General features: G+C 33.5%; 1 protein-coding gene across 10 annotated transcripts in view; it reads left to right on the top strand.

The window, feature by feature from the left end:
- The window catches only part of CD36 (CD36 molecule), a 79,412-nt gene that overhangs the window by 38,094 nt on the left and 25,220 nt on the right, over nt 1-16,098 (top strand). For 3 of the 10 annotated variants that reach the window (XM_032276435.1, XM_032276433.1, XM_032276436.1), the window contains exons 2-3: nt 11,178-11,271; nt 11,732-11,944. In XM_032276435.1, the coding sequence (XP_032132326.1) occupies nt 11,825-11,944 (120 nt within the window). In that variant the 5' untranslated portion in view covers nt 11,178-11,271; nt 11,732-11,824. Of the gene's footprint in view, nt 1-2,616; nt 2,777-3,761; nt 4,534-11,177; nt 11,272-11,300; nt 11,465-11,731; nt 11,945-16,098 lie in introns of those variants that run through there. The other 7 variants (XM_032276441.1, XM_032276438.1, XM_032276434.1 and 4 more) reach the window with 6 other exon arrangements.

Below are 16,098 nucleotides of genomic sequence, written 5' to 3' on the forward strand. Positions count from 1 at the left end.
GCTGGAGTGCAGTGGTATGGTCTTAGCTCACTGCAGCCTCTACCTCTCCAGCTCAGATGATCCTCCCACCTCAGCCTCTGGGGTAGCTGGGACTCCAGGGATGCACCACCATGCCTGGCTAATATTGGGGCGTGTGTGTGTGTATATATATATTTTTTTTTGTAAAAAAGAAAGAAATAATAATATTAAAAAAAGAATGAAGGAAAGGAAGAAAGAGGAAGAGGGAGAGAGAACAGAAGTGTTGCTTTATTGCCCAGGCTGGAATGCAGTCTAAAATTGGGTATTGAAAACCACTTTTATACCAATAATTGTGCTTAATAATGGAGACAGAAAAAATGCGGGAAGAAAATAACAAACAAGCAGCCAACAAATATTTCATTTAAACCTGTAAGTAGGTGTGATGTGGTGCTGATAAGAGTGTATATTTTGTGTATTTAAAGTGGAGAGTTCTATAAATGTTAATTAAGTTTACTTGTTCCGGATCTGAGTTCAAGTCCTGGATATCCTTGTTAATTTCCTGTCTCGTTGATCTGTCTAGTATTGATGTTGAAGTCTCCCACTATTATTGTGTGGGAGTCTAAGTCTCTTTATAAGTCTTATGTATCTGGGTGTTCCTGTATTGGGTGCGTATATACTTAGAATCATTAGCTCTTCTTGTTGCATTGATCATTTTACCATTATGTAATGTCCTTCTTTGCCTCTTTTGATCTTTGTTGCTTTAAAGTTTATTTTAAAAATAATGACTCAAAGTTTATAGAATAAAAATGTAAACATTTTTGTAAGTTACAACCAAAAATGTAAAAATTGTCAAATTGTAAAAAAAAATTTCAAATGTCAGAAGACTATTTTCCTACTAATTAATAAGAAAGACACAAACCAATTTATGGGGGAAAAAAGGTGAAAAAGGATATTGTTACAAATGTTTTGAAATAAAAATGGCTAATATACTTTAGGAAATTATGAAATTACTGGGGGAAGGTTAACACACACATTTGTTACTTCTGAGGAATAGAATTGGGGATTGAGGCTTCTCATTTTATACTTTTCTATAATTTTCAATATTTCTTTCTCTCCATACTTAATACATTTTCTAAAATAAAATTTTGCAAAATAGCTAATGATAACTGTAGCAATTATTTGTTGTATTTTGTTTTTGTTTTTTGAGACAGAGTCACACTCTATTGCCCAGGCTAGAGTGTAGTGGCTCAGTCTCAGCTCACTGCAACCTCTGCCTCCCAGGTTCAAGAGATTTTCCTGTCTCAGCCTCTTGAGTAGCTGGGATTACAGGCAAGCGTCACCACACCTGGCTAACTTTTGTTTTTTTTTGGTAGAGATGAAGATTCACCATGTTGGCCAAGCTGGTCTCAAACTCCTGACCTCAAATGATCCACCCACCTCAGCCCCCTAAAGTGCTATGTAAGCCACCAAGCACAGCAATAATTATTTGTTAAACAAAAACTGTGTCAGGCCCTGTGCTACATCTTTCACATTATCATTTTTCATCTTCACAGCAATTCTGTGAGGGAGATATTTCTACTGTGTTTAAGTGAGGTAAAGTAGTTAGCAACAAGTCATACAGTTAGGAAGTGATGAATACCAAATTCACACTCAGATTCCATTTTTTTTATTAGCAGATGTTCTTAATCTGAATCAAACCATTACACATCCATGGTATGAACAAGCAGCCTAATAGCCTCTCATTTCCACTCATTCTCACGATTTTTAAAGCATTATGGTTATAATATTCATTGTGTCCATTTGTTCAACTTATTACCAACTATGAGCTTGTTCTATGCTATGGGAGTTCAGTAGTGAATTAAACAGACAAGCATCCCCCTTTTCAAAAAAACAGCAGTCTAGCAGGTGCAAAGACAGGATGAAAACAAAAGTCAATTGGCAGAACTTCTTTGATGGTGATAAATGACCTGTGGAAAATAAAGCAGAGTAGAGAGAGGGGAGGAGGCTTGTAGGAAGTGGGGGTGATGAAAAGGGGAGTGTTGTTTGAGTGACTGCTAATTGTCAGGCTCCTGTCAGGTATTGTATACTACTCATCTCTTAGCTCTTATTATTATTCTTTTATTTAGTTTTCTCTCTTCTTTGATTATACAAATAAGAGCAATTAATATGTTAATTAACTTGATTATGGCAATCATTTTACAGTGTATACACACAACAAAATGATTCATATCTTGATAAATCTGGAAAAAGAAGAGCAAGCAGTTAACTTCCAATTGCAAATCAATATAACTAGGTAGCCTGATGATTTAAATTACGTCCTTCTGATTTCTAACCCTATGTGTTCTCTTGCAAAAAAAAAAGTCTCCAAAGAATTGTGCCTAAACTGACTTAAGTAGATTGGAAATTATATCCTGTCATTCTAATAAATTAATCTAGTGTTACAGTGGATTCACATAAAGCCAGGTATATCCTCATATAAAACACATCCCTTCAGAATATGGTGGGTGCATAGTCTTTTAAAAAATGAAAACCCCAACACTCTTTACTCTAAAATGGGTATAGCATTTTGCTGCATTATTGTTTAAGGTATGTGTTTTCCTCAAAATCCATGGTTGCAGATTTGACTCAGTTGTGTGCTTTCGGGTCTTATGTGCTAAGCTACTCAGGAACTGTTGTTGTCTATGGGATTGAATGCTTAACAACTGTCTCTGGGAATATAAATTTGATTCTTTGGACTGCTCATGGGACTGTGTGACATTGTCCTCTCCAGTGACAGAAGATTTGGATCGCATTAGGCTACTGATTAAATAATACCTGTGTAAGTTCGATGTCAACTTAGGCATCTATTTTGCATGTATTTTTTCTGAAATATCCTTCTCTAATTGTGATCATATTTTCATTATAATTTAACTATTCCTTTAATATGTTTAAAATATGCTCTTTTAATTGGTCTTATCTGAACCCTTGTATTGGTAAGCTGTTTCTGCATTGTCCTATTGGAGTGCAAATGTGTGAGAATTAAGGTTGAGAAATATATCAAAGTAGCTTAAATACAAAATAGCTATCTACAAAGTAGATATTCTTAACTGAAATAATATTAGTCTTTATACTACCATTTTATATCATGCAACCAAGATAAAAGGTCACAGTTATTTCAGGGAATTGCCTTCTTAAGTTTTATGAAATCTCTGTAAGTTACTCTTTTCTAATGGAAAGCATTAATTATAAAGAAGTTACACACAGTCATTTCTACTTTATTCTAATTAAGTGGTCTGAGATTCGAAAAAAAGTAATAGACTTACAATATGTTTATGACTTATTAATTTTTAAATAAATGTGTCAGTAAAAAATACCCTGGGGGGGGGAAAGCAATGCTTGAGGAAAAAAACAGTGTTTGGGGTTCTTTTTCAGTTGTATGGCACTGCTTACAAATGAAAGGATTCATTGTGTGCCTCACATGCCCAGAAAAGACAGCACAAGCATTCTAACTATAAGGACTAGCTTAAATATGATCTAATGAACTAAATATATTTCTGCCTGTTATTCTTAGGTTGCTTTATTTCTAAGGTTGTTTGAATGCACTTATCCAGCTGTTCTATCGAATACATGCTAGGTTAACCCTGTGAAGTTTTCCTATATGATCCTGAGAATTTCTTTGTAAGAACAGGGTCTTAATAATGAAGGTCCTTTCCCCAAAATGTAAGGCCTTCTATTTTGATTCAATATCAGCATAATCCTTTCTTTTTTAAAGTGACTTAAGTACTTTTTTATATTAAAAGATTATCCTCAATAGTAATTCTACTTAGACATATTTCAGTTGAAGAAATTTAAGGAATTTTTTGTAGAAGTACTGTGCTTTGCTCATGACATTTTTGCAAAACTAACAGAAAATGATAAACAGTAAAGAACTTCTAGCTAGAACAATAGGCTGTTTCCTTTTTTTAAGTCAGTTTATCATCTTTGCTGATTGACAGTCTCCAGTTGTTTTCCAAATTATCAGGCTCAAAGTATTTCAGAATTATGCTGTATAAAAAGTACATTTAATTTAACCTTAAAGAAATAAGTTTTGCAAGCTCAGTCAAGACAGGGAAGTGAGAATATGATTATTCTTCCCAGTTTACTCTTTCCACCCCCTGTCTCAGTTCAGCATCTGGGGATATGTTAGGGGAAGCTCAGCAAGTCAGTTCCTTTTGTTTTCCTGGCCTCTGACTTATTTGGATGGGAAAATGGCCAAAAAAAGAAGTACTGTCGAATATCTCAGATATAGGTAATGAGTCTTCATCAGAACATAAAAATAGACCTTTAGCCATATCAGTAATGTGCTGTGTGAGGGATTTTTTTTTTCTTTCAATTCTTCTGGCAACAAACCACACACTGGGATCTGACATTGTAGAGTGGATTTTTTTTTTTTCTTTTTGGGAGGGAGGTGTGGTTGCATATTTAAACTCTCACACATTTATGTAATGAGGACTGCAGCGTAGAACTTTTATGCAGAATACCATTTGATTCTATTAAGAATTGTCTGTTCAAATGTTGGACCATTTGATTGAAAACTCCTTCTTAGCCATTTTAAAGGTAAGTCGTATGATTCTTGTTTAAAAAAGATCCAGGGATTTTCCCATCACCCAGATGATGGGAGATGACACTTCTGTGTAAATACTCCTATGAAGTTATATAACAAAGACAGGAGAAAAGGTAGTCACTCTTTTCTTAGTCACTAGGCTTGATCTAAAAATCAGGTTTGCATTATTTTCAAGTTATCAATCTTTATTTTATACTTAAAAAGTATTAAAACCATGTCCAATGGCATTTCACACTGTATCTATAAGTTAATATTTAAAGTGATTTGCAATTCCATTTGGATTATTATAAAACTCTCATTTTATACTTAGGCAATTTATACATGATGTTTAATTTAAATGATGAAGATCATTATAATGCCAACCAATATAATGAGATTAGATGTTATAAATGACTTACAGCTCTTAGGTCAACATATTCTCTAATATGCAATTGTTAATTATGTATTGCTTTACAGAGTTATTAGCTTATTTAATTTTCAATCTAAATTGCACAGCTTTTGGTGTACCTGACTTGCTCTAGATGATCAAATGCAATGTGTATTTTGGATATGTGATTTTTAAGTGCTTTTCTGTAATGAACAAAGATATTGTTACTGGAAATAGCAAAGTATATTACTTTTAAATAATCTGAAATTTAATCAATGTAAATTAGTTGAATAAAACTAAATCAAAATTAATGTTTTTTTCCAATTCAGAAAGCTTATTACAAATATTGCTGAATTATTTTCTTAGATGATAATACCAACTTGAAGTAAAGGATAAATAAATTTGGAAGAATTAACTAAAAGCCTCAATTATATTAACTAAAATTATGAATAACTGTAAATGGCATAAATTCCCTAGAGTACATCTCAGTTTCTGGAATAATCAAGTAGCACATTGAAATCTTTTTTGTAAAGATTTGCACGTACTTTTTAGTCTTTTTCTGTGAGGTTTTAAGTCAATAATGTGTTTTGAAGCTAAGAAAATATTGCTCTAAATATTGGTTTACAAGGAAACCAAAATGAGATATTTAAAAATGTTTGTTACATAGAAAGTCCAGTGGTCCTTTGGAATTTATGAGAGAGATAAGAAATAAAGCAGAACTCTTTTAATTTATCAGACTCATTATTGAATCAGAACAATACCAAATAGAGAACCATCAGATAATAGTTAGCCTGAGAGGAATATTAATTACAATTGAGGTACTTGCACAGAGTGTACTGAATTTGGAATTTACCTCGGAAGTTATAGTTGCCGCCCTATTTTTTTTTAGGAATTTTTTTTTTACCTTGTTTACTTCAACACATTTGAAACCTGTGTGTGTGTATTTCCTGTGTGTTTCCTGAAAGTTTAAGATAATTCTGTAACTATCTTCAAATCTAATCACAAGATGTTTTTGTTCAGCAGTCCAAGATATGGCTAAAATTTCAAGTAGCATTGTTCTAAAGTAATAGCTGTCTTTCCATTTGCATATTTTATTTTCATACATAAATGATCACATTTCACTATAACTGTTTTGCAAATAATCACTTCTAGTTTTGCAAACTATACACATTTATTAGATTTTAAAAATTCTTGGCCAATATGAAATCACATTTTACTGCTATGGTTTGAAATGACACTTTATAATAATATTTCAAAGTAACATCTATCTACAATAGAAATATACATTATTTTACTTCATTTAATATTTGTAACCTTATTTGATGTAAATAAACTCATTTTAGAGAAAACTGTATTACAGACAAACTTCAATACACCCAGAACTGAATCTACGTTTCTTGGCTTCAAGGCCCAGAATTTTAGTGATTACAAATCTTATAGTATCTTTCTGTTTATAGCAGAATTTGGGGTGTGGAAAAAAGACATTAGCATTCTTGTGCGAGGCTCAAAAATTAAGAATGGTTCCAGATAATACTCTTTAAGTCAGTGTGAACTTAAGAGAATAATTTCAAACCTGTAGTAATCCCTGGTTCACAAGTATTTAAAAGATGGGACTTGTATCTAGAAGGATCCCAAGTATAATATGTAAAGTCCAATGTATTTATTGCATTAATTTAAGACTACCATCAAAACAAGTTTCAAAATGCAATATTTGAGAAGTATATAATTATTTTACATTACACATTTCTACAAAGTTTTTTCCCTTGTACTTTTTTGCCTTCATATATTCTGATAGGCTGGAAATGGACATGAGATAACTTCAGTAAGACAAGATGTTGGAGGTCTCCTACTCCAGTTATTTGAAAATTATTTGTGCAGCCCTTGAGTTCTTTGGAGATGACTCAGAACCCAAGTGAAGTGTGACTGGAAAAGGGAAGAAGAGTTTCTGCTCCTTCCTTTTACCAAATAGCTCTTCTCTGAACTATCTTTGTATATTGATATTCTCCATAAAATTAACCTTGAAAGGAGAATTCTATCTTTAAATACAATTTTATAAAGACTGACCTAATGGCCTTATGTTGATGAAACATAATTATAGTTAAATGATTGATTTGCACCCATTTATACTACCATGAATTTGAATCTACATTTTTACTCATGTCTAGGGAAGCATGTCTTTATAAACATACATAGTTATGATAAGAATGTGAAAAAAAGACTTTAATTTTAAAAACTAACTTGTATACTCATGTAAACTGTTGAATTAATTCCCTCAACTTCTTCAAAAACTAGATTTTATGGATAGATTCTGTATTTTTTAGGTAAGGAAAACTCTCTATCAAAAGAATGCAAAACAGAAGAGTGTGGTCTGGTTTTTTATCCTAAGAAAAAGTTGGAGGAAGGCTTATACATAGAAAAAAGGAAATTTTAGCTATCTACCGATCAGTTAAAAAAATGTCATTTAGGTCTGGCAGTTATTTATTGTACAAGTACCCTGGAAATCTAGAACATTTTTCAAATTTCATAGTTTACATCCCAGCAGATGTTACTTCTGAACCATGCCTTTTCCGGGTGGAATTTCCCAGGGAGCACAACTTATAAACACAAGGGATTAATTACAGATTCTCTGGGGACTTGCTTTAATATTCTGAACTCTTTACTGAAGAGGCTTCTTACATCTCAGTCTAATGCAGGTTTTGCAAAAAGTTTAGTCTCTGTTTCTACTGAGTTCCCAATATAGTGGAAGGATATTTTGCTTAAAAGTTCATTATAGAAACACTGTTGACCTGACAACCAAAAAAAAAAAAAAAATTTAGAGTTATATTTTTCCTCTCTTTCAAAGATGGCCCAATGGAATAGAGTCCACTCATGAAATCTACAAAATAAATAGGATTCATAATCTATAAACTAGACAAAAGACAACTGAGCTTCCTATAAAATCAAGAAAGGCATGTAATTAGTTGCCTGTAAAAACATGTCTTCTTATTTTCCCTTCTTTACACAAGTCTCAGTTAGTTTTCTATATCTTGGCTTTCTAAATTTAAGTTCTTTAAGCAGTAAGTGAATTATTACAGATACACTATCAATATCTTGTCTGTTTCTTACAAAGGACAAATAACAGTAAAAAATAAAATGTAATCTACAATTAGCAAATAAAATTAATTAACTATTTTAATATAAAAGGAGTTGTGTTATTTAAAAAATGGAGTAAGCATGACCCAAATTTTACGTGCTCTAGACAGTTAAATTTGGTGGAATGGTGGAGAAAAACTACATTCTTTCTTTGAAGATAAATATGGGTGGAAAAGCTGTTGACTACAGTGTGGTATTTAACCTGAACTTTTCTCTTTTGTATTTGGTGCATGTCTTACGTAATATGTTTGGTCCTCCTTTGCCTCAGGTGAATAAACTAATTAGGATTTTGTCACATGCAACTTAAGGATAGAGTATGATTATAATAACAATACTTCATTATTCGTGGTGTCGGGGCACTGAGTGATAATAAATGAACCCAACTAGTGTCACCTATTTTGCCCATTCTCAGGGAAAAGGTATAAACTTAAAGTAATAAGAGGGAATTAATCAGTTGAGAATTTGAACAAATGGACAATTTCAGTTTCTGTCTCTCTGTCTAGCTCTTTATTCAAAATATTAGCACATGGATGAAGTTCTGTTAGATTAATACTTGTAATTTTGCTTATATGCCATCCAAACTGAGGTTAGATTCAGAACTGTCTAACCATAGAATTCAGCAGAATAAATTACTTGATACTTCTGTTTTCTACTGTATGTGACTTTACAGCAGTGGGGACCTGTACACTATCTCACTTCTGCTTCAAGTTCACAGCAGAGCTAGGTAGTACCCAGGCCTGTCCATTGCTCAGCATATCTGGGCTCAGAGTCCATAGAAGTCATCATAATTTGTTTCAGGTCTAGAGAGGGAGGTATTGGAGAGCATGCACTACTCCCTGTGTTCTCCGGTGATTACTGTCAGAACTCTCTATCCCTTGTAGAAGCTCTTCTCTGTAGTGCATGGAGCTACGTGAATAGAGAAGAATGATTTTGGAAAAGGCCAGATAGATTCACAACTATGTTGTGGCATAGAATCTGGAGAAGGGCAAATATATGCACATATAGCTATTCTAAAAGCAATAGATTTATACTTTTCAATCATTTTGTATCACATTTGTTAGAGTTGCAAATGACATTAATATAGAATGAGTAATTTTGGGTGAAGTGGAACATAAAATAACTTTCCTAGAGAGATAATTTAATCTTTGAGTTATGTATGTTTTAAATAGATTCATACTATATTCACAAAACTGGAGTATGACACTGGGGGTTTCCTGCTGCATTTTTTTTTTATGTGTTCATAAAGCTGTGGGTTTCTACAGAGGTTCTCCTAGAGCTTCCTAGCAGTGAGAATAGAGAGTGTCAGGTAGGAATAGGAAGAGCAAGTTAGGAAACAGAGTCTCTGGGTTCTAATCACTGTTGTGTAATCAGTCATTTTTACATAATGGACTTCCACGTAAGAATTGAAGAACTGGTTCAGCTGCGTAAATTAAAAACTGCTCATCTCATTTTAGCATCTCATTTTACACATGAGGAAATTGAGGTGTAGAGAGATTAAGTGGCTTGCCTATTTTCATTTAGCAAGACAGTGATGAATCAGTCTTTGGTTTAACCTTATTCCCTAATCTCAATTCAACCAGTTTGGATTCCTATATTTTAATTGCTTCCTTAAGTATAACTTGCAGAAAATAGTTGGGGATGGTCTATGACATGGGAATTCAGTAAAATGTTATGTACTTCATAAGCTACCTTAAATCTGATGACCAGTTCACAGCATACAAGCAATTACTATGGTTGCTTAAAAAATTGTTTCAAGAAGAGTTTCAAGTGCCTTGCATTTATGCATTGCAAAGGAAATTCTATTTGACAAAATTCAGTCCTGATTACCAGTATTAAATTACTTGTTCCACTGCATTATGACAGCCATGGACAAAGCCATATGAGGTAGCATGGTACATGATTTCCAAGGGCAGAGAAAGCTATTGTTACTGCTCCACCGCTGAACAATTCATAAAAATCCAGCCCTACTTGCTCAGTAAGACATAAAATTCCACAGGAAAAACAAATCATTTGTTTAGACTTACATGCCTTCCCTTCACACTGGAGAAAAAAACAACTTGAAACCAGTGAACTATTGAATCTTCTTAATCACCAAGACCTTGATGTAGATGAAGTTTATTGCATCCTATGGTTGATACTGGAAAGTATCTTAGGTATAAGGGAGTAGGCAATTAAAATCTCAAAGGGTAAGGGAACATATATAAATAATAAAACTGCCAAGAAAAAATATTGCAAAATTTCTTTCTACGTTTTTGGGGAAAATGTCATTTTTCATTTTCTTAGATCTACAAGTAATATTTTTGAAAAGGTATATGATTATTAAAGTGGAAATAAATACTAATAAAATCATAAGAGTGGTATGCCTGTTGCAATAGAGCTGTGGAGGGAAATCATAACAAACCACAATTATTAATACATTTATACAACGTTGACAACAGTATCCTATGTGCCTTTTTTGACTGTAGCCTTCATTCTGCTGGCACGTATGTTTGTTTTTTCACCATGAGCATTTCAAAGTAGAGAATAATTTTTTTCTAAGCCATAAAGCACATTCTGATTATGTATAAATGACATGACAACCCCATTAATATGTGTTCTCAAATACTAATCAGAATTAATTCTTATTATTACAATAGAATCCACTCATTTCACAAATTATATTCTCCCAATCTTTATATAATGACCAGATACTATATGAAGTTACTAAAAATAAGATTGACAAATATATGCTAACACAAACTACTTGATTTTAACAGACTTAGCATGCATCAACTGCAAGTGACAAAATAAACTATATTGTAGTTGAATAGGTAGAGAAAAAGTTATTTGAGATTAGTAAGAAAACAATGCCTTTGTTGAAACAAAACATCTTCTACATTTTATATTTTCGTCAAATTCTTTACACCTGTAGTCATCCAAAAGTCGTTAATAATAAAATAAATAAGATACACTTATTTAAAATAATTCCATGTTTTAAACAGTTTTTAGGAAAAGCAATTCAGGCCTGAACTCAGTATACATGAAAATTAGACTTTCTTTTAACAGTTGTTATAATTACAATCATATTACAGTGTCCCAGTATCAATTTTCTGAGAATCTATTATTTTCTATTTACCCTTGCTTTTTTCATTTTAACAGATAGCTTTCAAATGATTAGAAGAATTGATTCTTTCTGAGACTCATCAGTTCATTTCCTGTAAAATTCATGTCTTGCTGTTGATTTGTGAATAAGGTATAGTAAATAAAACATCTGTTCCCATACTTGCTTAGCATTTAGGTGGAGAACATATCAGTCAACCCACATTCAGTCTGCAGGAGAGCTCCAGGGGGTGTGGAAGGTTGGTGGGGAACCCAGATAAAGAGTGAGGATGCAACTAAGTTGCTGAAACTGAGGGAAGAGAGATGAGAGTGAGAGTTCTCCTTAAGTAGGATTTCAATATGTTAATCATGGGTAGAAAGAAAAAAGGAGGATTTTGAAGAAATTCAAATACGACATTATTAGTTCTGCCACTGGTAGGGAAATAGAAGCAAGAAAAGGGAGGTAGACCAAGGAAGTCACTTTGGTGAAACAAAAAGAAAAGCATTTGTTTATTTGTAACTGGCAAAATGATCAGTTTCAGTGGGTGTTTTCTTTGTACTTTGATCTTTTTGTACTGATATTTAAGCTTCTGTTTTATGATCTCTTTCTAAAGATAGAACCAGACGTTGTAGAAAACACCTTAATCATATCCAGGAGTTTGCAAGAAACAGGTGCTTAACACGAATTCATCTCCTGAACAAGAAAAATGGGCTGTGATCGGAACTGTGGGCTCATCTCTGGGGCTGTCATTGGTGCCATCCTGGCTGTGTTAGGAGGTATTCTAATGCCAGTTGGAGACTTCCTCATTGAGAAGACAATTAAAAAGGTACAAGTACTCTAAGGAATATACCTTGTCATTTTGATGCATTCTATCTTCTCTTTTTTGCTTTCTATTTACCTGCTTTATATTTCATGGTAATTGCTAATTTTGTATCTTTGACATGAAGGTAGTTATGAACCACTGGAATGCTATATGATGAGACTATATGTGAAATGTTATAAGCATAATGTATATTAAACATGACTCCATTGTTAAGTACAAATACCCAAATTCTGTTAAAAGCTGTCTATAGATATGCATGTTAATAGAAATAATTGTTTTAAATTATGCCCAAAGAGCATGTTGGCATGCTTTTGAATAGGAAATAAGTGAGTATATTTTGTAAAAGCACACTTATAAAAGAAGTTGCACTTTAGTTATTACTGAGAAAAGTAAAACTCGGAGTGTGTGTGTGTGTGTGTGTGTGTGTGTGTGTGTGTGTAATGTGTTTAATATTGACACAGAAATCCTTATTAAACTGTAGGCAAACTCATTTGATAATATACTGTTTAATAATCCACTATTCTTTATAGTATGTGTAATAATCTCATTAGCTCATAAATATTTCCTATCTATGAAGCTTCACATTTGTACCTTAGAAAATATTTTCAGAAATATGTAGAACATATCTCAGTACATAACAAATTGACTGTAGTGTGAAAAAGCAGAATGACTGAATAGATGGGCTTTGCACAACAATCTAGAATTCATTTCCCACCCTAGCTCACTTGAATTAGCTACATACTCACTCATCAGAAACTTTGATTGATAGAGGGAAGAAAAGAATAAGAGTCAGCAGATCTGCTGAAGTTCTAAATCAAGGATACCCAATTCAAATGGCTTCAAGAGTTTGGATACAGGGGTTAAACAAAATTTAAGGTGCCGAGAACAACATAAACTGAAGAACAGGGACTACTATGAACTAGAGTATGTGTTTCCTGCCTGAAGGTATAAATGTTCTTTTTATTAAACATAATACTGGCCAAATAAAACATGAATGCTGCCGTCAACTCTTTACCTGGTTAGGATGGCAGTGACCTACACAAAGGGTTAGTAGCATAGTGCACAATGGAAAACAGCAGGAATTGAATTTTTATTGCTATATTATTACTATTTTTAATATTTTTTATCCATGGTTGGTTGACTCTGCAGATGTGAAACCCATGAATACAGAGGGCTGACTGTATTGTGTTTATTGCTAACATGTTGCAGAACTTCAGTCACATGCATTTAGCTGAAAAAATATATATATAAATTAAATAGTATCCCTGTCTTGGCATTTAGTTTTCTTTATAGTATTTTTGATATAGGCCAGTGGAAACAGGTAATAGTGAAGTGTGGGGCATAACTAATAGTGACATGGAGTGGCCATTGATCAGACCTCCTTCCTACTCTATAAACTGTGTTCTCACCCAGATCTTATGCAGAGAAAGGACAAGATCAGTGTCTGTGTTAACATACAGACTCTAACATCATTTGGAAAAGTTCTCCAGATCAAAAAATCACAATAATGTTCTAATGCACAGCAATTTAGACTATTTTTTTTGCTGATACATAATTAATGGTCAATAGCATAGTATTGATCATTTAATTTTTTGCTTGGTCATGCAACAAAACTAGTATATGTAGATTCTTTTGGATAGCATGTGAGGTGCTAGCATTTATTTTCAGTTAATTCTTTAATATTTATGCTCATAATCATGAACCATGAGAAATTAAGTTTTCTGACATCAAAATGTGCTTTTGTATAAGGACTAAGAGAATAACATAAATAATCTCAACTACTTTTAGCTATAACCAGGGGAAGGTATATTATAATAAAAAACAGACCTATGGGACTCTAGAATTGAATTGGAAAAGTAAATGCTATAATACTTTGAAAGAGAAATCTCTGAGTATTCAAGAAACTTCAGGAAAAAGTAGGACTTGATTCAGATTTTAAAGAAGTGTAGAATTTAAAAAGTCCCAAACAACTGCAGCAACCATGTCAAAGGACTGATTGATAGTATGAAACATCCTGTGAAAATGCAACCAAATGCAGTGATGATGGAAGGAAGAAGGGAGAGAATATGCCCAGAACACTGGATTAACAGGAGAAAACATTAGAAGGTTATGTGGGATTGGAGTTAGGAAGCAAGCTTAGAACATCAGGCAGAAAAATAAATTAACTGATGATGTGATACACAATAGTAGTCGGTATATGCTTTTCAGTAAGTGTAGGACATAATAAAACCTGCATTTAGGGACTAAATGGCTAACATTTAGCTGTTACTAAGAGTTTCCTATATACTAGCTCACTTAATCTTCAAAAACATCTGTGACAGGGTTGCTCTTATTGTACCCATTTTACAGGTGCAAGTCCTTAAATCAACTTGCCAACTCACCCAGCCAGTAGGAAAAGAAGTCATTCTCCAAACAAGCAATCTGTAGGAAGAGGCTAGATGAAAAACCTAGCCTTGTACAATATTCTACAGCAGAAAGGTTGCAAAGTGAAGATACCAGACACAGAAAACCAAACAAAATACTGTGTAGGATATGACCACTTTCAAGGAGAATATAAGATTTCCTTTTAGAAAGATCTTTGCATAATCTGCACACTATATAACAAAAGGCACATTGGTCTGATGTGGTTGAGTATATAGAAAGAAACCTGGTTGATAATAGGATGCAATGGAAGCTTGGAGAGACGGATTAAATTAGAGAGAGGAGTAAAAGCATCAAACTCAATATGTCCAGTGAGTTATTGATAGAAGTTATGTATATACCTTAGGAAATGATAGGTGATTTGTTATGAACATCAATCTGTGTTTCACAGGTCAGAGTTCAAATAGATTTGATCATTGCTATAGAGATTACAAATAAAACTAAACAGTAGATTTACAGAGTATGAATGGAGAGAGAAAAACAGAATTACTAGAGAATTTTTATATAATTCAGAGTCAAGAAGACAAAAGTAGAAAAGAGTGATCTTATATGAAGAAATAGAAACAAAAGAATACAATCCTAGAAGTTAATAAGAGGCCAGAACTCATGGAAAGAACAGCACCATCACCATAGCAAGTCTTTTCTAAAAGTCAATAGCAAGAGCTGCCATGAATGTAGAAACTACCAAAACACTTCAGAAAAGGGTAGAAATTCTGCCACCATTTACAAAAGATAATTTATCATGTGACATTAATAATGTCACGTGTTAAAATGTTTAGTGAATATTGTATAGCATTACACAGGTAGTTGTATGCTAAGCAAATTAATGCAGGAACAGAAAACCAAATCCTGCAGGTTCTCACTTATAAGTAGGAGGTAGATATTGAATACACATGGACATAAAGAAGGGAACAATAGACACCTGGGGCTAATTGATGCAGGGTGGGGAGGAGGGAGCGGATTAAAAAACTACCTATCACATACTATGCTTATTACTGCATGATGAAATAATGCATACACCAAACCTCCATGACAATTTACCTGTGTAACAGGTACTATGCTTATTACCTGCATGATGAAATAATCCGTACACCAAACCTCCATGACACACAATTTACCTGTATAACAGACTTGCACATGTACCTCTGAACCTAAAATAAAAGTTGGAAGAAAAAAATTAAAATTTAAATAAATTTTAATTTAATTTCCCTATGAAACTATGGAACACCAAAAAGGAATTACAGGATTCTTTGTTCCTATTAAAGAACTAATATTAAATATCATCATTCAAGTATACCATTATTTCCTTCTCCCAGTCTTGAAAACAATGATCTTTCCATAGCTTGTAAGAAATGACTTCAGACAAAATAAATTGAAATAATAATGATTCATTAAAATGGCTATACTTAGCTGTGCAAGGCTGAGATGGGTGGATCACTTGAGCTCCGGAGTTTGAGACCAGCCTGGGCAACGTGGCAAATCCCATCTCTACAAAAAATACAAAAAAATTACTTGGGCATGGTGGCACATGCCTGTAGTCCTAGCTTTTGTAGGGCTGAGGTGGGAGGATCACTTGAGCCCAGGAGGTTGAGGCTGCAGTGAGCTAAGATCACACCTCTGCACTCTAGCCTGGGTGACAAAGAGAGACCCTGTCTCTCTCTCGCTCTCTCTCTCTCTCTCTCTCTCTCTCACACACACACACACACACACACACACACACACACACACACACACAC

The sequence above is a fragment of the Sapajus apella genome, unplaced genomic scaffold (genome assembly GCF_009761245.1).
Source record: "Sapajus apella isolate SASKATOON/1434 unplaced genomic scaffold, GSC_monkey_1.0 scaffold7, whole genome shotgun sequence".
NCBI lineage: Eukaryota > Metazoa > Chordata > Mammalia > Primates > Cebidae > Sapajus > Sapajus apella.